This window comes from Daphnia carinata, chromosome 2, assembly GCF_022539665.2.
Source record: "Daphnia carinata strain CSIRO-1 chromosome 2, CSIRO_AGI_Dcar_HiC_V3, whole genome shotgun sequence".
Classification (NCBI taxonomy): Eukaryota; Metazoa; Arthropoda; class Branchiopoda; order Diplostraca; family Daphniidae; genus Daphnia; species Daphnia carinata.
The window spans coordinates 1,229,189-1,249,795 of NC_081332.1; the positions used below are offsets into that span (position 1 = coordinate 1,229,189).

At 40.3% G+C, this 20,607-nt stretch overlaps 3 protein-coding genes and 1 long non-coding RNA gene across 6 annotated transcripts in view; all 4 read right to left on the reverse strand.

Moving 5' to 3' along the window:
* Positions 1–1,732: 1,732 nt before the first annotated feature.
* LOC130686077 (tubby-related protein 4-like) overlaps positions 1,733–20,607 on the reverse strand; it is a 48,089-nt gene continuing 29,214 nt past the window's right edge. The window contains exons 12-14 of one of the 2 annotated variants that reach the window (XR_009420582.1): positions 2,320–2,495; positions 2,057–2,257; positions 1,733–1,987 (exon numbers count right to left, since the gene is read on the reverse strand). The gene's annotated coding sequence lies outside the window, so the exon portion shown is untranslated. Of the gene's footprint in view, positions 1,988–2,056; positions 2,267–2,319; positions 2,496–20,607 lie in introns of both variants that reach the window. The other variant, XR_009420581.1, reaches the window with a different exon arrangement.
* LOC130686085 (uncharacterized) lies at positions 2,508–3,810 on the reverse strand. Of its 2 annotated transcripts, none has more exons than XR_008999804.2 (6): positions 3,715–3,810; positions 3,544–3,646; positions 3,310–3,475; positions 3,038–3,254; positions 2,758–2,968; positions 2,508–2,662 (listed from the first exon to the last, which is right to left on the reverse strand). It is a non-coding gene; the product is annotated as an uncharacterized LOC130686085 (long non-coding RNA). The 2 variants fall into 2 exon arrangements; XR_008999805.2 differs by having other exon boundaries at positions 3,711–3,791.
* LOC130686079 (uncharacterized) lies at positions 6,413–8,328 on the reverse strand. Its single transcript, XM_057509372.2, has 5 exons — positions 8,172–8,328; positions 7,635–8,102; positions 7,437–7,569; positions 7,121–7,363; positions 6,413–7,042 (listed from the first exon to the last, which is right to left on the reverse strand). Exons 1-5 carry the CDS (start codon positions 8,292–8,294, stop codon positions 6,564–6,566), a joined length of 1,446 nt encoding a protein of 481 aa, XP_057365355.1. The 5' UTR covers positions 8,295–8,328; the 3' UTR covers positions 6,413–6,563.
* Positions 11,489–15,311, reverse strand: LOC130686078 (uncharacterized). Its single transcript, XM_057509371.2, has 6 exons — positions 15,145–15,311; positions 14,218–14,289; positions 12,844–13,516; positions 12,646–12,778; positions 12,336–12,575; positions 11,489–12,167 (listed from the first exon to the last, which is right to left on the reverse strand). The coding sequence occupies exons 3-6, from the start codon at positions 13,450–13,452 to the stop codon at positions 11,677–11,679; spliced, it is 1,473 nt and encodes a 490-aa protein (XP_057365354.1). The 5' UTR covers positions 13,453–13,516; positions 14,218–14,289; positions 15,145–15,311; the 3' UTR covers positions 11,489–11,676.

Sequence of the window (20,607 nt, forward strand, 5' to 3'; positions counted from 1 at the left end):
TTTTATTTCTTTTCAAAACCTAGATATTTCCACAATAATACGTGGTGTGGATTTAGTATTTAACTACGATGACGTAAAATCTAGTAATTTTGACTTGGGAAGAGAAATAAAGTTCGGCCAGGTTTTAAATTTAATCCCGACAAACAAAATAAGCCCGACTTTTCCTTTTCTTTTTTTCGTTTTTCAAAAACCTATATAGTACCCCAATAATACATGCTGTCGCTGTCGCGTGTAGCTAACGATGACGTAAATCAAGTTTTTTTTTTACTTGGGAACTTTCGTTTATGATTTGTTGAAATTCAGTGTGGTTGCGATAAAACCACTTCGATTTTGTTTTACTCAAAAACCACTTAGTTGGCGCAAAAGCTAAAATTTTACTGAAACGAAACATTATTAAAATAACAAAAGAAACACGAAAGAAGCCGCTACACCATTTCGTATATGATGAAAATGTTTAAAATGTTTCGCACATTATTGTTCATTTTTTAGTTTTTGCAAAGTTGAAAAAAGAATTACCGGAAGTGACAGGAAGTAGCCTATATCTCCAGAAATAGTAGCCCTATAGCAAAATGAATACGATTTTCGTGATCCTCATGAAATTTAACGTGTGTCTGACCTATTTTGATCCGCTTTTGGCAAAAAGTCCAATTTGGCCAAAATCGCGATTTTTCCTGAACATAGTTCAGGGAAATTTGCGATTTTTGACGATTTTCGGGTATTTTCTACTGACACATGGATTCGACCCCAAATTTCACGAGGATTACGAAAATGTCTACCTTTTTTCATTCAGACCAACAGTTAGTGAGTTATTAAGCATTTAAAAACCGGATCTTAAGCCGGAAGTTAAAATTTCGAAAATTTAAAAAATGAACTATGTTCTCCATTACAAGGTACAAAAGATCTGCATAATTTCAAACGTAAACAATAGAGAATTAACGTAATAGGCCTTTTCAAAATGCTTCAAAAGTTCAGTTTTCAGGTGCGGCCTACATACCACTTCAAAGGACTACCGCACACATAACAATTGAAGCTAATGTTTGAAAACCATCACCTTAATTTGGTAGCCATCCGAACTAAGGTGATAGTGGAACAGATATGGTTATCACCAGAAGAAAGTAAATTGGAGATCCAGTTCTTGCAGAATATTTTGATAGCAAATAGAACATCCTGCAATAATATTTTACCCATAATCAGTGATTTATGTTCGACATAGCACATCAGTTTTGCCACACAAATACATGATTCGAACTCGCAATTCAACGGCTGTGCCGAAAATTCAATTTGGTTTACCTGGAAGTTATAGTTTTGGAGTTATCGAAATTCGAAGTGGTTGTTAAAACACAATCCTTTGGGTAGAGGTAAACACCACAATTAAAAAACAAAAACAAAACACTGTTGAGATGATGGAAACTCAAATACACCTTCCTAACGCAACAACGTGTTTAACAATAAACACCATGAGAAAAAGGAACAAAAATAGTTCGAATTCTGACACTAGGGCTGATGAACTTCCATCGCCATCTAGAGAAAATATAATTAGGTCAGATCTTCAAATAAGCCAGAATCTCCTATGTTTTATTATTTAATGCTTAAAACCTAGATGGTGCCACACAATTCACATGATTTGTACTCACAATTCAACAGTTACGTGTTAGAAACTTGTCGGTCTCATCTTGCAGGAAATGTAATGTCCCGGCCAATTTCCGGTGCGCTACTCTGTCATTTATCCCTCTTCCCATTCATTAACGTGTATTGAAAACTTTCATAATAAACAAAGGAATGACATGTGAAATAAATTCTCACAGTTACAAATGTTTAATATCACAAGAGGCATATTGACCATCTCTGGACAGATTTATTCAAATTCCATTTTTATTTCAATCGTTGAGTCACGTTTGCCAATGCCACAGCAAAGGCCTGGATAGCTGAGAAAGATACTGAAAATCTACGTGTAGGCATTCCCATCGATTCTGCCAAACTGCATAACCTGTCAATCATACCAATTAGAACATCATCAATGCACCATAGTATAAAGCCTTAGCTGATAGTAAACTACCTGTTTTCCCTTGAATTCAATCTGGAAATTTTTCGCAGATTCTTGGGTCACTCTCCCTCCAAAGTCCAACTGATAGACTTGACTGTGCTCGTTCCACAACGGGGCTTTGTTGTCCAAAACAAACTCACATCTTCGTCTCGTCTGAGCTGGTGTTTCACGTTCTTCACCATTAGTTGCTGAATTCTTTTCAGCTATCCATGTCTGTCGTAGCTAACATATTCAATTAAAAATCTATGCCGATGACAGGTGATGACCACCATTACCTTATTGAGCAGCTGAGCTTTTTGGAAACTCAAGATCGTGAAAATTATGGACTGTTGTTGCCTGAGGATCATCAATGTCATCGTCTGAGCTTTCCATAGCTGTTGCAGTGGCGGCAGCAGGAGCAAAACGATTTTTTCCCAGCCGTCTGGCCAGCAACGGAGAATTGAGCAATTGCCTAAGACCCGGACTAAGCAATTGCTGGAATTTGCTGGCCGGTGGAGGAGCTAACAGCAATTCGGAGCTCTTGTTTAACAACGGCTGACTTTTACTCATATCGTTGCTGGAGAACTTTCGCGGATCGTAAATAACAAACTCTGGTCTTATTCTCGACGTTGGTTTACCCTAAAGATATCGAAAATAATCGTTTTTTTAAATGGCGACAGCAACGATGACAATAAATAAAGAGTGGGGGAGAGAAATGTAACTGAAAAGGAAACCTTGAGAAGAGGAATGAGTCCACCGAGGAATTCGAGATAGAGGGTGAAGCCAACACCTCCACCGCTGCTGATCGGATCGATCAGTCCGTCCACTTCATGCCAGCCGGCAGTCTTCTTCATCGCGTCATATCATAGTGCAGTAGAGCCGTATGTTACCAGGTGGCGCTTTGCAGACATAATCTCGAATTCGTTGCTCTTCCGGAACATGACACTTTGAAATAATTAAACAAATGCGTTTAGTATTTTTTCTTGTAATTTGAAAAATAAAATGATTTCTTACATGGACGGTGTTGGAAAAGAAGGAAGCGATCAAGTTACGGATGAGCCTGGATATTCGGTCAGCGAATATGGGATTGTCAAGCTGGTCCAGTCCGGTTAGGCATAGTCTGAGTTTGAGACGCGCTAAATGTTGCAAGGAAGCGATCCTTCGAGGTGAAACCATGCAACATGAACTGTGCGGAGCCCGCCACGTAATTTTTCTTCCTCCATGACTTTATCTAGAAGAACACCAGAAATAAAGTAACCAAATAGCCTAGGAACAGTGTAACGCACCGTTTACATAAGCCATCAATTCATCAGCCGAAATTTCTTTCTTTGTAGATAAGACGACGAAAGCGAATGGCCGTTCCCCATCTTCGTCGTGGGGTAAACCCACGACTGCTGCATCTTCGACAGCAGGATGACTTACTATATGACTTTCAATGTTACTTGGTAATATCTGTTATTGTTCAAAGCAAATGTTTACTTGTAATCAATTAAAACAAAATAGTCGATCATCTTTCTTACGTCGAGAATACGAAATTTAATCAGTTCTTTGTAGCGTCCAACAATAACAACTTGTTTATTATCATCATAGTGCCCATCCTTCTCTAAGGAAATTGGTAGTTTCCTACAATGCGCAAACATTACATGATTACTAGCTGAAAAATTAAATGTTTATTATGATGTCATACTTACGGCTTGTTGAGATACCCTGTGAGCATAAATGGGGTTTGCACACAGATTTCTCCTTCCTGATTTGGGTCAAGTTTATCACCAGGATGTGCATTAATGATCTAAAATATTGCATAAATAATAAATGCTTTGTCATTGGTTTGTAATAGCAATACATACATTGGCAAATCAAATATCTTTAGTTTGCAAAACATGTATAATGTCCCCACTGAGCCAAAAACGTGCCCTTCAATTTTCAAAATGTATACAGCTACAATAGAAACTAAACATTAAAAAATTTATTTCTACTTTTAGCTTACTTGTGATGGCTATAGATTTCTCCAGTGCAGTCATTTCGGCCATAGTTGGTAGGCGCTGACGACATACCACTCCAGCTTCACTCATTGCATACACCTGGATTGTAAATTATATAAAAAATAATGTATATTGATAATTGACTAATATGCTAGAGAATTTGCAGAATCCTTTCCATAATTGAGTATGGACAAATTTGGAAGCTTGTAGAAAATGTCGTGTTCATATTTGGGGTTTACCAAGGATCCTACTATGGAGACGATTTTCACGCTTGACAGATCATATTGCTGCAAATGGGGGTACTTGCAAACCCAGGCATTATGGGCTGGAAATATGTTGACTGTTTAAAGGCTTTCACTGAATAATAAACAATAACAATCTTTCTATGCAACATTACCATAATAATGATAAATACCTTAACAACCAATGGCTGATAGCAAATTCTCTTCACTAAAATTTGATATGCAGTGCAGTTCTAAGTGGCATGTTGTTGATCCAATGGCTGTGCAGAGTCCACCTGTGTTGTTCATATTATTCACAAAAAGAAACATGGTTTTACTTGCTATTCTTGGTGTACTTCATTATATAAAAAAAAACACATTAGTCATAACTGGTAATGTCTATCTATTTGTTTTCAAGCAAATCACCTGCTAGTATCCTGTTGATTTTACGATTTTTTTAAGGAGCAGACATCTACCGAGAAAATGCCACTTTTCCTGGTGTGACCTTCACAAGTTAGGGAAAACAAAATACGAAAAATCAATCAAATGAAGCTGGGAAGAAATAGCGATTGTTGTTCAAACGATTCTGCCAAGCCATCTGATGATTGAGAAAACAGATAATGTTTCCCCACTTCTAACAAAAACACAGGCCACTTGCATTGTTCGTCAGTTCGAGCAACACAATGTCAAAGATACCCCTCACTCTATGGCGCCATCGAAACAAAAATGGCGCCTAAATGGCGAAACGTGGCCAGAACAAAAAGGTCTGAAAGGCAAGGCCGACCATTAATGGCCGAAAAAAATGCGGAATCGGCGCATTCTCACACTGCATCATTTTAAAGGATTTCTCGCAAATCAATAAAAGGAAAACAAATCAATAAAAGGAAAACAAATCAATAAAAGGAAAACAAAACAAAAAATAAACGGTTGCAATGTGAAAAAAATCACAGCCAAATAACTGGGAGAGGGGAGGGGTCGAGATTTTAAGCCCTTCTGAGATGTCATTGTGCGATGATACATGCAAAACTAAAGCAAAAAAAAAATATCTAAAACTAACCTGGAAAAATAGCAGATAACTTGTTCCGTTATGAATTGCATTCAAACGCAGCACAGCCATCGATGAACTATCTGCTTTACACTGGGTGATTGGTTCTTGTTTGATGCATTCCCGTCGACGGTGCCAATAGTCTCTCAATCAGCTGACCGACTTGCCATCGCCGTCTTTCTTTACGCTTGATACATCATATGATTTCAACATTAAATTGTTTGTCAGCCGATTCTGACTGAAAACTTTTGTCGTCAACACTGTAACCCTTTCAATACGGAAACAGAAAGTGAGACGAGTAGAAGGCACCACGTAACACATCCTTTCGGGATGCCAGTTAAAATGGCAATGATGAAATTGATCAGTTGGTGAGCACAATTTGGCGCTTTTTTTTTGTCCCCCCCCCCCCACTCCAGCTCCTCGACAGCATTGCCAAATCACGCTAGGAATAAAATAAAATAATTAATCGGGAAAAGATGGCGATGGAAATATGAAATGTTAGACTGAATTTCATATTAGGAAATGAATTTGAATTTAAGGATTTCGAATGATTAAGAAAATAATGTATTCACCCTGCTCCTTATGATCATTAAACTATTTGCCATCAACCATAAAAGCGTTTCGTTTCAGGTGAAAACTGTCGGTGATAGCCGATGAACGCTTCGGCACCACAGCGTACCATTCACGATAGTTTTTGGGCCTCAGGAAAATAAAATTTCAACTGGAAACCAACGGTACATGTTTTGAGAAACGACGAAAATGATGAAGATGAGGAGCACATGGTGACCTTGGTATAGATGCAAGTTGGCTTTAGAGACGACCGAGAAATCAAGACAGTTGATAATCATGGTCATTGCCTCTGGATCTGATTTGGGTTTCGCGGAACGTACACGGTCAAAGCCAGAGCGTATTCGTTCAAACAACGCAATAGAGTTTTCGTGCGGAAGTCAGGGCGTTCCTCTCACATTATCCTGTAACATTTTTTAAAAAATCAACAGCTGTTCTTCTTCATTCAGTATCAATTGTAAAAAGACAGGTTGTTGAAATGATGGCGGGCGTCTTGAACAAGATTTCGATGGCCAAGGGCAGACCTTTGACGTCAACAATATGGGTCGAATGACTATTATTTTCAACTCGAATGTTTCCACATTGAAATGCGAACATCTACGCTCTTTATTTCAAGGAGACAAACATCTAACTTTTCCCGGATAGGTGAAAGCCTCAAGCTAAGTTTCCTACACCCGTAAAAAAACAACATAAAATCACGCTAATACAAATATGAAATAAATTCATCACTTAGGCGTTGTAAATTCCTCGTTCAACATGAAACCTGTAAAGCGATTATGTCCGTGATGGTTATCAAACAGAAAGCTCGTCGGTGCCACGCCTGTAATCTGCAACCAAACATGATCGTTGGCTTTCAATTTCAACGTTGATTGAAGTGTCAGTGGACGATCGTGGTGCGTGGTGACGTCACCCTCATGTTGAAAAGTTCTACCAACTTGGATTGCGTTCAAAAAAAGACCTACTCCGACGTAAGCCGTTCCCTCTGCAGGCTCACTACTGGCCAATCCGTTAAACGAGAAGAAATAAATGCCATCCCGTGGTGCGGTGAATATTCCCGTTTTTAAATTTATGCCGTTGCCGACGTTAACCTTTTCGACATCAAATGGTATAGCAACATCCGTTGTTTTGAACAGCTGATTCTTCTGGACAGAGAAATATGTCGGCAAAGATTTCACATCGACATACCCGATCCATGTTTGATAACCTGTTCATCAATGTATGTTCAATAACGTTCATCAAATAAAAACGTGAAAATCCACGTATAACCATTGATCTATTATACCTCGTTCGTTAGGTCGTTTATCGAATTGGCAGAAAACAGTTTCCACTTGTTTATCTCCTCTGACTAAGAAGACTCCGTTGAGAGTGTGTCCCATCCGCCACAAATCGTCACACGATCTCGGCATTGCCTCCGTTTTTGCCTTTCCCTGACATGCTAATCGAGACACTTGGTGTTGACCGGAGCCCTTAAACGGGTTGCTAAAATGGAAGCGGGTGAACGGCAAACGCTTGTCTGTGTTGTAACCTGGATTTTAACACCGATTTCAATTGTCGTTGAGTTTTTTTTTTTTTTAATCAAATAAATAGATCACTCGTACCGTGTTCTTTATATTCAGAGAGTTTGTCGCACGTCGTCAACCAATTGGAAAATTCGTGTCTTTTGCCGTCTTTGTCGATCCACCAAGCGTAGGCTATCCCTTTGTGGTTTAATGGCGCTTTCTTGCAATAGTACTGCACCACCAAACGCCAGTTTTAAGGCAAACGATCGTTCAAAATCAGGGCTTTAATCGAAATACCAAAATGGTTTGTGAGCAGCCATGGGACAATTGAATCAACGCTTGGATTTGTCTATCGCTCGCGTAATATTTGATTGGCCTCGAGTAACATCCAGGTTCGGTGCAATTTCCAATGTCCATTTTCGATTCGCTGTCGTGCAAAATGGATGTTTTGCCATATCTGGACACCTCTTTTCCGTCCATATAACAATGGACGTGGATTGGTGGATCACCGACGCCTTGGCCGTCTGGATCGATCCAGTACATACCGGAGGGGTACGACGGATTTGCGACGTGGATTTCATGGCAAGTACGAAGAGTTGCGTTCTGACGACGATGTTGATTGATGTCGATATTGTCTTTCAAAGGTTTATGTCCTTTCTTCAGAACAGCCAAAAGTGAATCCTGTTTTTCAATTTTAGCTTCCAGTCGACCGACTTTTGTCTCCAAATCAATAATTTTGCCTTCCAAATGTTCTTTGACTTTGATCTTTAAGCGAACACGTAAGTCAAACATTAGGAATTAATGCAGCAAGAAAAGATATTAATTTGGACTCACATAGTTTTTCTCAAGTTGTTCAATTCTTGCTTGCATATCAGGGGGAGCAGCCGTGAGATAGCACGTAGACAGCGCCAAAATAAGAAGAAATGATCGAATCGTCCCGGAGAATTGATGTCCCATCCTTTCGCCTTTGCATAGCGGCTTAGAATGAAATACCGAGTAAACTATAAGCTGGTTTAAATGCCTAGATGATGTTTTGAAATGACATTCATTAAAAAAAAAAGAGGTCAGTTGCATGGTAACTTAAGAATCTATTTATCTGATCTTATCTATAGGATATAGCGGAAACGCTATTTCTTCTTAGTTGCAGCGTATTTTCCAGATTGGGAAAGCAAATCTCAAGGCTGATGTTAAACTATTCCATAAACCAAGAATGATAGCCCATCACTGATCTCACAATCAGCATTCTGTTCTCCTTTTTCTCGAATTAATCGCGTCTTTCGTTCTCGTTTTTCACGTTGCTTTTGCATCTTCCTTTTGCATCTTTTTTGAATCAAACAGTATTTCGGTTTCTTGGTCGTCTTTCCTATGTCTTTTCCTCTCCGTTTCTCTAAATCATTTTAGGTGATGCTGGTCGATCCTGAAAAATGAAACAAACACGAAATGCCGAACTTGATATGAGCAACAAGAAAATATTACTTACCTCGCTGGCCCTTTCTTATTCGCATTCGTCTTGCTTATGTAAAGTCGTTGATATTCTTTCATATTATTTCATTTTTCATCGGCAACAGCTTAAAATTACGTGCCGGATAAATAGAGAATGAAATGAAATATTCCGAAAACAAATCACGGTTTTCTTTCGCGATACATTGTTTTTTCGTTTTCGTCATCATATTTTTTTTGCAGTTAATACTTAACAAAAATCTATTTCAACCGAAGCAAGGGTAAAAAAATTACCAAGGTGGCCTCAACAACAACACGTCGTTATGCGAATGCTTTACCACAAACGCGACCGCCAAACCCAGCACCTACAAAGAATACAAAACGTTAAAACTAGAGAAAGGGAAACAACAAAATGTAAATTGTGCCAAAATGTGAGAGGATGGGCGGGCAGTAACAGTGAGTGAGTCAACGGGCAAGAAAGGGGAATTCTTAATTTGTAAAACCAATTCAGAGTAGACGGGCGAAAAAAAGACGTGGATCAATGTTCTGATAAAAGCGTAAGGATACGCTAGCGCCACCTATACCCCGGCCCTGGACGGGCCCAAAGTTACTAGTCTATACTCTATAAAACAACAAGGAAATTGGAGGTGGAGCCTGTCACGCTGTGCATTTGTTGTGATTGGCTGGCGCCAAACCCGCCGTCTGCTTGGTGGGATGGGGTTGTGGAAAACTAAACTGCGGGTGGAATTGCGGAATTAGACAATTTTCCAGTTTACGGGGTTAGCTTAAAGCCGATGGGCAACGGCACGTAAGCTGACGGGCAGGGCATTTTATTATGATTATTCTAATCAATTTTTAATTAATTTTATTTTATTTTATTAGTTTTATTTATTATTTTTATTGGCCACTAGCCCACTACGGCAGGCGTTTTGGCGGGCAGAGAGGAGGGTCGTTGGGCAACAACGGCGAGTTCTTGGCGCGTAAAGTGGGTTGACGGGCAGAGACTGTACAATAGGTCGGATAAATGCAATTTTTTAGTCTACGGGCTTGGCTTAAAACGAGTGGGCGCTACAGTAGGTAAGTCGACGGGCAACTACAGCAGGTTTTTTTGGTGGGCAAAGGGGGTTGACGGGCATAGACTATTCAACAAAAGACGGGCAGAGGGAAAAAAGTGGTTGGACGGCAACTACAGCGGGCGTTTCCTGGGCTGGGACTGCGAGGGAAAGACGGGCAAAAGCAAATGAAAAAGTCAATGGGCCACTATAGCAGTCGTTTTGGCGGGCAGCAAGTGGGGTGACGGGCAGAGAGGGGATCGACGGGCAGCGAGTGGTTCGATGGGAAGTGCGTGGGCCGACGGGCAGATGAGTGGGTCGACGGGCAGCGAATGGGCCAACGGGCAGCAGGTGGGTCGACGGGCAGTGAGAGGGTCGACGGGCAAAGAGGGGCCCGACGGGCAGCGAGTGGGTCGACCGGCAGCGAGTGGGTCGACCGGCAGCGAGTGGGTCGACCGGCAGCGAGTGGGTCGACCGGCAGTTAGGGGGCCTACGGGCAATGAGAGGGTCGACGGGCAATAACAGCAGGCTTCTTAGCGGGCAGAGGCAAAAACTGAGTGGTCGGACAACAATAGCAGGGGTTTTGACGGGCCGAGACTGTGAGGAAGAGGTGGGCAAATGCAAAAAAAAAGGAAGAAGTCCCCTAGCAGGCATTTTTGCGGGCACAATGTGAGTTGACGGGCAGAGTGTGGGTTGACGGGCCGAGAGAGGGCAAACGGGCAAAGAGTGGTTTGACGGGCAAAGAGTGGCTTAACGGGCAGAGAGGGGGTCGACGGGTAACTTCAGCTGGGTTTTTGGCAGGCAGAAAAGTCAGGTGATGGACGGGCAGAAACAGGGAGTGGGTCGGCGGGCAAGAAAGGGGAACTCCTAATTTGTAATAAGAATTAAAATTAGACAGTTGAAAAATAGGCGTGGTCGATTTTCCTAATAATAGCATTAATTACGCTAGCGCCACCTATACCCCGGCCCTGGACGGGCCCTAAGTTACTAGTCAGTGACATGTATGGTAATAAAAAGAAATGCAGTACCAGAAAGATGTACCACCACTCGGAAAAATTCACCACAACAAAAGGAGCATTGCCTAAAGTGCGGAATCCACTTACCAGGGCACCAGAGACCATCCAAATCCTGCAAAGAAAGCACTAGAGCATTAAGAAAACAATACAATGGTAAACTGCTGCCCCCTGTTAACGGCATAACCCATAGGCAGAAATTACCTCGGTTGCTTCCTACCTGCAAATGCAACGTGTTTACTGCGATGCCAAATGCTGTCGATCTTATTTCATTTCACTGTTCTTACATATCAGTTTACCTCAACTTCGCATAGAAGAATTTGAACTTGGAACGACCTACCTAAATAAACAAAAAAAAAAAAGCAAGAATGGCAAATGGAAAATAAATCATAAATTCAAACAGCTCAGTTCCAACTGACCTCCATCCATTGCGACGACTGGCGTTTAAAATCAGCAGCCACGTAGATTCCGTATTTCTTCACAAAAACAGCTTCTAATACGCTACCGACACTTGCCTATTACTGGAACTTGTTTGAATTACCAAGGACTTGGTATCTAGTCTTCGAATTTGCCTTCACCTCTTGAAACTCAGTTCTGGGTGTTTTGTTATAATTTTTCATTAAAGACTTGACTCTGTCTGAGCAAATTTTTGTTAAGCTTTTTTATTATGTTGATCACTAAGATATCGACAATAATCTTCTAATGTCTCTACAGAAATCTGAAACTACATTGATAATGGGATTGAAGGTCGTTTTATGCCCGTTGATGCCTTCTGTTTGTGGTCGTAGTATTTGCTGCCAAACTGGAGTGTGATGGAAAATGTTTGCGTTTTGCTTAGACTTCTTCTTCTAAAAGCAACCCGTTAAAATGCGTGTGTCCACCCGGGTGCAAAGCATGCCTGATGTTGTGTAGAAACCCCCCAGTTTTCCCAATATAAAACTGGATCCATACTTTGTCTCCGGCTTGCAAAGACATAGTACTTTGAAGGGTGACTGGACTTAGATTATCCGGATATACGACGTGGCCTTTGTTAACCTGACTGACTGCTACTCTTTCACCATTTTTATAAAGATTAGCGCCTAGTTCCCTTTGCACTGGATTTGGACCCTCCGGAAATTGCGCGAGTCCAGCAAACGAAAAGAAGTAGATTCCGTTGACGGGTGCTGTGAATACGCCGCTTGCCAAATCCATGGCCCCTCCAATGTTGATTACGCTACGCTCAAACGGAAGTGGAACGTCTCTTGCCGAAAAATGTTTGTCTTTCTGTACGTAGAAGTATATTGGCTTTGTTTTTATGTCTTGATATCCAATCCTCTTCTGGAAATCTGAAATTTTCATAATATAATTTAAAATCTTTTACTTTTTTTTCCATTTTTTCCCCTGTAATTTGGAAAACAGAATTATTTCAAGAATTTGATTTTGACATAACTCCTTTTGCAGATCTACCAAAATGACAGTTAATCTAATCAAAGATGTGACTACATATCACCTACCTTGTTCATTCGGTCGTTTATCGAATTGGCAGAAAACAGTTTCCACTCGTTTATCTCCTCTGACTAAGTAGATTCCGTTGAGAGTGTGTCCTATTCGCCACAAATCTTTACACGATCTCGGCATTGCCTCCGTCTTCGCCTTTCCCAGACATTCTAACCGAGACACTTCGTGTTGACCGGAGCCCTTAAACGGGTTGCTAAAATGGAAGCGAGTGAACGGCAGCTTGTCTGTGACGTAACCTGGATTTTGACATCAATTTCAATTGTCGTTGAGTTTTTCTTTAAAATCAAATAAATAGATCACTCGCACCGCCTTCTGCATCTTCAGAGAGTTTGTCGCACGCCGTCAACCAATTGGTAAATTCTTGTCTTTTGCCGTCTTTGTCGAACCACCAAGCGTAGGCTGTCCCCTTGTGGTTTAATGGCGATTTCCTGCAATAGTACTGCACCACCAAACGCCAGTTTTAAGGCAAACAATCGTTCAAAATCAGGGCTTTAATCGAAATACCAAAATGGTTTGTGAGCAGCCATGGGACAATTGAATCAACGCTTGGATTTGTCTATCACTCGCATAATATTTGATTGGCCTCGAGTAACATCCAGGTTCTGTGCAATTTCCAATGTCCATTTTCGATTCGCTGTCGTGCAAAATGGATGTTTTGCCATATCTAGACGCCTCTTTTCCGTCCATATCGCAATGGACGTGGATTGGTGGATCACCGATGCCTTGACCGTCTGGATCGATCCAGTACATACCGGAGGGGTACGACGGATTTGCGACGTGGATTTCATGGCAAGTACGAAGAGTTGCGTTCTGACGACGATGTTGATTGATGTCGATGTTATCTTTCAAAGGTTTATGTCCTTTCTTCAGAACAGCCAAAAGTGAATCCTGTTTTTCAATTTTAGCTTCCAGTCGACCGACTTTTGTCTCCAAATCAACAATTTTGTCTGCCAAATGTTCCATCAAGATAAGATATGCACCTGGTTTCACATAGTTTTTCTCAAGTTCTTCAACTCTTGCTTGCAGATCAGGTGGAGCAGCCGTAAGACAGTACGTAGACAGCGCCAAAATTAGAAGAAACGATCGAATTATGCCGGAAAAATTACGTCCCATCCTTTCGTCTTCGCACAGCCGTTTAAAATGAAATACCGAGCAAACTGTAAGCTGGTTTGAATGCCTAGATGGTGTTTTGAAATGACATTTATTAAAAAAAAAAAAAAAAGAGGTCAGTTGCATGGTAACTTAAGAATCTATTTATCTGATCTTAACTATAGGATATAGCGCGAAGAACTTGAAATGAGCAACAAGAAAATTACATACCCCCCCCCCCCAAGACCCTTTATATTTCTAGAAGCAAAGCGTTGCTCACAATTTCTCCCCATGCGTCAGCTAATGACTTAAGGTTATCAGAATTTGAGTTTGGAGATGAACTCATTCTGGCGAGTATCAGTCGTCGTCTGCCTTTCGAAAGACAAACAGAAATCGGTGCTTTTGATATCCAACCCGTCCAAACTGTTTCGAACAGGGAGATACAGTATCCTCCAGAAAAAAGAGGCACCCCCCCGGTCGCCAAAAATAAAATAATATATTACTATCGCTAGATGGCATTTAATTTTTACAATATATAAACAAAAAAAGCATGCCTTTCGTTTTTGTTTGTTTGTTTTGACGGCAAAATTCCAGACGGTTTGCCGATTTCAGATGTTTTTTGTAATTTTGCTTCGAGCAAAATAAAGAAAACTGAAAATTTGAGAAGTCAATCATTGTACGCGTCAAGTAAAACTAAATGACTATCAAACGTTTTTTAAAAAAAGATATTTAATCTTGTTGCTTTTTGCTGCAGTTTACTCAAATAATATGACTAAATTTTAGACATACCATATACTTGGGTTCAGGACGGACGAACAACGCGATCGAAATGCACAAATTTTCCTGTGGCCAGTTTACCTCCTGCAATTTTCAATGAGAAGATGAGTCATGACCACACTTCAATTTAAATATTACATCAATCAGCATTTCTTCTATTTAAATTACAGCGATATTTTCATTTATTTTCGCTTGATTTAAATTAGTCAGAAAATACGCGATTATGCACAGCAGGGCAATATGGAATTCGTCGGTGCAAGTGAAATGGAGATTTTAGAGCCATCACAAGCGGACATGCGTGAATCGTTACGTGATGCCAAACATTCTTCTACAACAGAATTAACAAGAGAAAATCCTGCCGCTAGATGTTTAATTACTGACTGCTATTTCAATCGAAACCGCTTTGAACTAAATGGCGAAATGAATGAAATGGAGAACATTAATAAGATCGATAATGATTAATTTATCATATCGGCTTCAACGAGTTGTTTGGGTGCATCTTGGCACACTGCAATTGATCAATTTTATTAATATTATGGAGGTTTTTATATGGAAACGGTTACCATGTACAACGAAGCCATCGTGCGAATCCTGAAGTAACGGTTGGATCTAGAGTAATCTACCCCAACTGCCTTAAATTGTTTACTTAAACGGGAGTACGAAAGTAATGACGTGGGATACCACCGTCGCTATTGTCGAGGAATATCTGCGTGCGTGCGCTTTAACCGCATACACTCGCCACGATTTCGATCAAGTTTTTAATTGATAAATGGATGGATCGAGTGTACATGAATTGTAACGATTTCGTACATACAGGAATGACTCCAATAGCCATTGATACATAACTCATCACCAATTACATGTATGAAACTGCTGCCTAAACGCCTCAGCATCCTGCATTGCTTCAATACACACAAAAATAAACAATTGACATACTACCTTAGCTCGGCTTCCTCCTTGATGGCTTCAGATTGCTGGCCAAGAATCTGGAAATAAATGGTCGTTTGAAGCACAAGGGATGCGTAGGAATCACGGTCAAATTGTTCGGACGATTCTTGGAAATCGGAGGTGGATCACGTGTTACCATTTTTTATTCTATTCGCTGCCAACTAAACATACAATACGCTAATTGGTAAACTGGTCATGAAATTTATGCAACAGCTTAAGTAAAGTTTTGTCTTACCTCACACAAAGGACTGCAGAATCAGCATGCAACTCTCAATGGCACTCAACAAATCCTTTCAATGTCAAAGCCGAGATGTGGACCAGAATGTGGTAAGAGTTGATAACAGCCTGAAGCCCGTTACTTACTCGTAATTCGACCTGCTAAGTTGTTAACAAACAAAATGTGATAAATTTTCCTTATAGCAAGTGAAGTAAAGTACGATTTTAAACGTCGATCGCAAATTAGAGATTACGTAAGAGCTACTTCACCTGTATTGACAGGTCCATTCCGACGTACATGATTAATCCTGTACTGAAATATTTACCCAAGTGGGTTGACTAATATCCAAGCGCTGATGACTTTTGAACCCGTCAAGTTGTCTGCCCAATACAAATGGAATTATGTTAATAAGGCACACACGTACAACAAACACGTAAGGATCCACTTTCTTCCATCTTCTTATCTACAAGTGAACAATTTACCAGTAAATGTTTGACACGTTCGAGTTGTGTCATAAATCGGTGATGCAGTCGTCGAGATAAAATCAGTATACGTCGTAGGCGTTGCAATAGCTGGTTATTTGTATCCCACGTTCGTTTTGTTATTGTGTGCTTTTTAAGTATCTTCAACCAATGGATTTTCCTCAGACAAACAGCAGCAACAATCAACTGGCAATCATGTAAGAAAGTCTGTTCTTTCCATTTCACCTTGAATACAAAAAACAAAAACGTCTTATTTATTATTTTGTTCAGACTGAAATTATCACACTTTTGGGGAATAAAATATTGCAACTGGAAAACAGAGATAACCGATTGGAGGCCATGGAGTTAAAGGTTCAACAACATGTAAGCATCTCAATTGATTTGTTACATAAATAAAACCAAATTACTATTGTGTTACATCACTATCCCTATCAGGCTGAAATTCGAGAAGCTTTGACATACAAAGTTATTGGGACAAATTCATGAAGACCTCATTATTATAAGATTGTGAAATGTGGTCTTTTCGTCCTACCTTTTAACGAGGGAGCTCGCATCGATGGCGCGAATATGATTTCGTTAATGAAGTTAATGGAGACTAGTGATTTCCAGAGAAAGGTAGAGCTGACATGACCATACCTAAAGGAAAATACTGACTGTTAATTGATGCTCCTTTTTAGAAATGTTCGAACAAAAGCAACATACAACTTTCACTTATTACATTAAGAAGCAGAACCCCAGAGCTTGCCTACAAATATAGCTTCTGGCAGAACTATTCTTCGACGCACACATGGCATCGTGTACTAGACCCTTGTGTACTCCTTGTTCACCATGCACAAGGCTGTCCAAGTTTGGCACCGTACATCACATGCTAGCCGTATTCGACGCTGACAGATTTTTAAGTTTTAACAATCTCGTATGTAAAGCAAAATGTTTTTATGGCATTGGGTTAAAAAAATTTCAATACACTAGATAAATATTAATATATTGATGATATTTTGTAAATGTGAAAAAAAATGAAACAAATATTCACTCACGTCTGGCAACATTACCTCATTCCTTAAGAATAGTTCAAAATGGTGACATTCGGCAGGATTTGTTGCTGAGATCGTTGAATCTCTGACTAGAACCACCAGTCACAAATTGCTGACAAGTGTTCTGGCCATGTAGTTCTGTTTCGGCAAGAGCGACGTTTGGCTCTCACATTTTTGGAATCAGAGAGAACCATTTGGTAATTTTTGATATCGAGGGTTTCATCTTTTCTTTTCAATTGAAATCTTATTTATAAATTTTAAAGCAAAGTTCATTACTTTGTAAACTTTCTACATATGTGGGGCGGCAAGCTATTTCCTTTTCTATGAACATCTTCCCGCCTAAAACTTCCTCAACGTAAAATGGTTTTTCATATAAGAATAGTCAATGTAATTTCTTCCAGGTTTGTTTAATCACTTTCAACCTTCTGAGCAAAATATTAAAATTAGAAGTTTCTGTTGAGATTTCAGTTTTAAAATTTTAGCTACAACCTGGAAGTATTTCCATAATCATTCATTATTCATGAAACTTGTTTTTTGTAAGTAAATGAAAAAGGAAATTAAAGAAAATGATTAACTTTTGTTGCATATTTACTGAAGGTCTTCTGATGTGTTGCATATTGTCTTTTTTAATTTGAGCAGTTTTATTTTCCTGTGGTGTTTGGCTGCTGACATAGGCATTGCTGATCTAGGAACAATGAGTTGAAGAATTTACTAAAAGATTTCCATGAAGTAAAAAATTGTTATTCAGTGTTATTGAATTCTTTATCTAAATATTGGTGTTTCTGTTTCAGGCCATTCTTTCTGTGAAGGATCATCATCACTGGCTATAGACTACAAGATTAAGATGTCTTTCAACACTTGAATGAAGAAGCTGACATGAAGTAATATGTACGTACGTACATAATGAATACTCAAGTGGCGGCCATATGCTTTGGCACCTTTGGCAGCGAAATTTGTCCAATATCCGTGATGTTAATAACCCATCGCCATGGTCAAGGTATTCTTTTTCCTTTTCGTCCTACATTCTCGTATCGTATGCATTCGTCCATATGTATCAACACCGTGCTTACGATTGGGGTAGGATGACGTGTAGCAATTACTTAATTTCAATCAATCACTTAATAATAATCAAATCAATCACTTAATTAGGTAAGGTTTCATTTAAAGTTTATTATTGCGCCACTAACTACTACTTTGGGTGCACTAGGATAAAAAGTACCAGTGAATCGTTCTAAAGTTGGTGCTGCATATTAAATGTTTCTTAAATTCACCGTGTATAATGTTTTTAAGTCTAACCTCTCCTAGCCATGAACTATATTTTGCCACATATGGTTTTTAAGCTGAAATTTTTAAACGTTGAGTAAGGTGATGTAATCTAGCCAGAAATTGATTCCAGGCTGTTATTACTTTCGTTAAACATAGGCTCTTCAGCACCTGGACACTCTTCAACACAGTCGTAAAACACGTCATCGTCCTCTGCACATTCAATCACCTCACCGATGTCCTCGATGAGTGCCGTCAGCCTCTCAGTCATAGTCCTTGCTGCTCTCACATCGTCCATCGTCTTGGCTTTACTTGTATTCGTCAGTGTTTGGATTTGAAGGCGAGTTTCTTCAACCAAGGGCAGCGCCCATTTCACGTGATGATAATCACATTTGGTTAGTAGTTGTTCCACTTGTTGCATCTGTTCCTGCCACAATTCCTTACATTCGTTGTGGATAGGAATGCTGACCTTTGCTGATCCAGTCCAAACATTTTTGACGTGGGAAATAAGTTCTCCGATAACATCCTGGAACTACGTAAGACAAAAGTAGCCAGCCATCAACAGCGTTCAGAGGTTGACAGCTGCCAAAGTCTTTTTCTGTGGATGAAGGTAGTTTTCTCACCGCGACACGTCACGAATGCTTTACCATGCCATTCAGACTGGTCGGCGACAGTGAACGTGTCTTCCAGTGTGTTCCAGCAGGAGAGGACTATCGGCTGGCTGGGCAAACAACAGCGTTTTCCCGGTGTAACCGTAACAAACGACTGATGCATCCTCAGAAAAGGTAAAGCAATTGCCAATTGCCGGTGTTACATATCACGATAATCGATTTTATCGAAATCTTCTTTCGATGGTAAATTAATCGCGTGTTGATAGTGAAATTCTCCGCCAGATTGGTGTTTCCGAATGCAGAATTCCATTATGGATCGATCAATGATGGAAACGATGGATTTGATGATTTGGCGTCCCAGTTAGAGGTGACAATAAGTTGATCCATCTGCGAGGACGAGAGGATCCGCTGGATGTTCCATATTTCGCGGAACACAAAGATGATAGGGTTTCGTAAGCGTTATCTAGTCATTGACATTTGAATGGGTAGCTTGTATTTCTGTTTCCATCAAGGGTGAGCGACGGGGCGTCCTCTACCGCCGATATTTATGTCACCCCGGACATCCACCGGCTCAGTCTTATTCTGCCATCTTCCGGTACTGGTTTCCGCTTACGATCGACGTCTGCCTTTAGAGAGATTGCATGTGGTCTTTGAAATCTTTTCGGGTTGGAAATCATGCGCAAGTAGATCGGCTTCGGAATTGAGATCGCGGTATGGAGTTTAGCTCCTTGATGACAACTCCGTTTGTTTTCGCGTTGTTCTCATTGGTAAAGAAGTCACTAACCTTACCATTAATTATCGCCTGCTTGTTTACGAAAGTCGGCGTAATTTTCGGCGAATGAATCTGGATAGACTTTGAAATCTTCGAAATTGTGTGGCTCGCTGTTCGATTTTCGGTACCATACCTTTTGCGAGGCAAAGTACCACTGGTTGTCTTTAGCATCTCTGTATAGAAGCGGTGTGGAGGCCATACTGCCCAAATTTTTCACATGACTGAATCGTAATCTTGGCAATCCCAGGTAATCCTCGTAACGTATTGCGACGTCGTATTCTGCCGCCAGATCGTCCTCTATCTTTGAAAGTTCGCGGTTTTCTTTGACTATATCCTCTCCTAACTAATTTAAGATTGCCGCTCATCCTTACGGTAAATATTTTCTTCGGTGTGATTTCACCCTTTTTAGGTTTTAAAACATTTCCATTAACGTCATACAACTGTTGTGCGCCTAACTCAGTTCATGGATCGGCTCTCCATTTTCGCAACGAAATGTCACCACATCTTTTAGGTAAATGACGTTTGGAAATTTTCGTGAACTGGTCATTTGTCATTGGGGCTGGGGCCTGTTGTTGTCGCCCGTTTACTATTCCTTTGTTGTTAACGTAATCGTATTTGACGTAGATGGAGTAGTCCTGTAATTCTAGTGTGAAATGAATCGTGTGAACAATTTCAGAGGGTTGATGTGATTTTTTCCCCGTCGACAACCAATAGCCTTGAACAGCCGTCGCATCGTTTGAAGACGGCGATCCATCAAGTGGTACCCTTGGGCCATTCAAGTTCCACCAGCTGGAATCCTTGAACTTTTCCAAATTCACGGGCGAAATATAGTTGAAAATGTCGCTTTCGCAATCACTGCGTGCTATTGCCGTTTTTGAGTGAACCGGGATCTTCCGTCTAATTTCAACGGCTTCCTGCTCTGGTACTGTGGTGCGTATACCGCATGACGTTGATAGCCGACGCCTGCAGGTTCAAAGTCCCCCCACAACCCATTGACCCGATTTCCCTGTCGGTATCAATTTCGTTTTTCTTTATTTCGATTGGAGGTACTCGATTGCTGCTAATCGATTTGAAATCG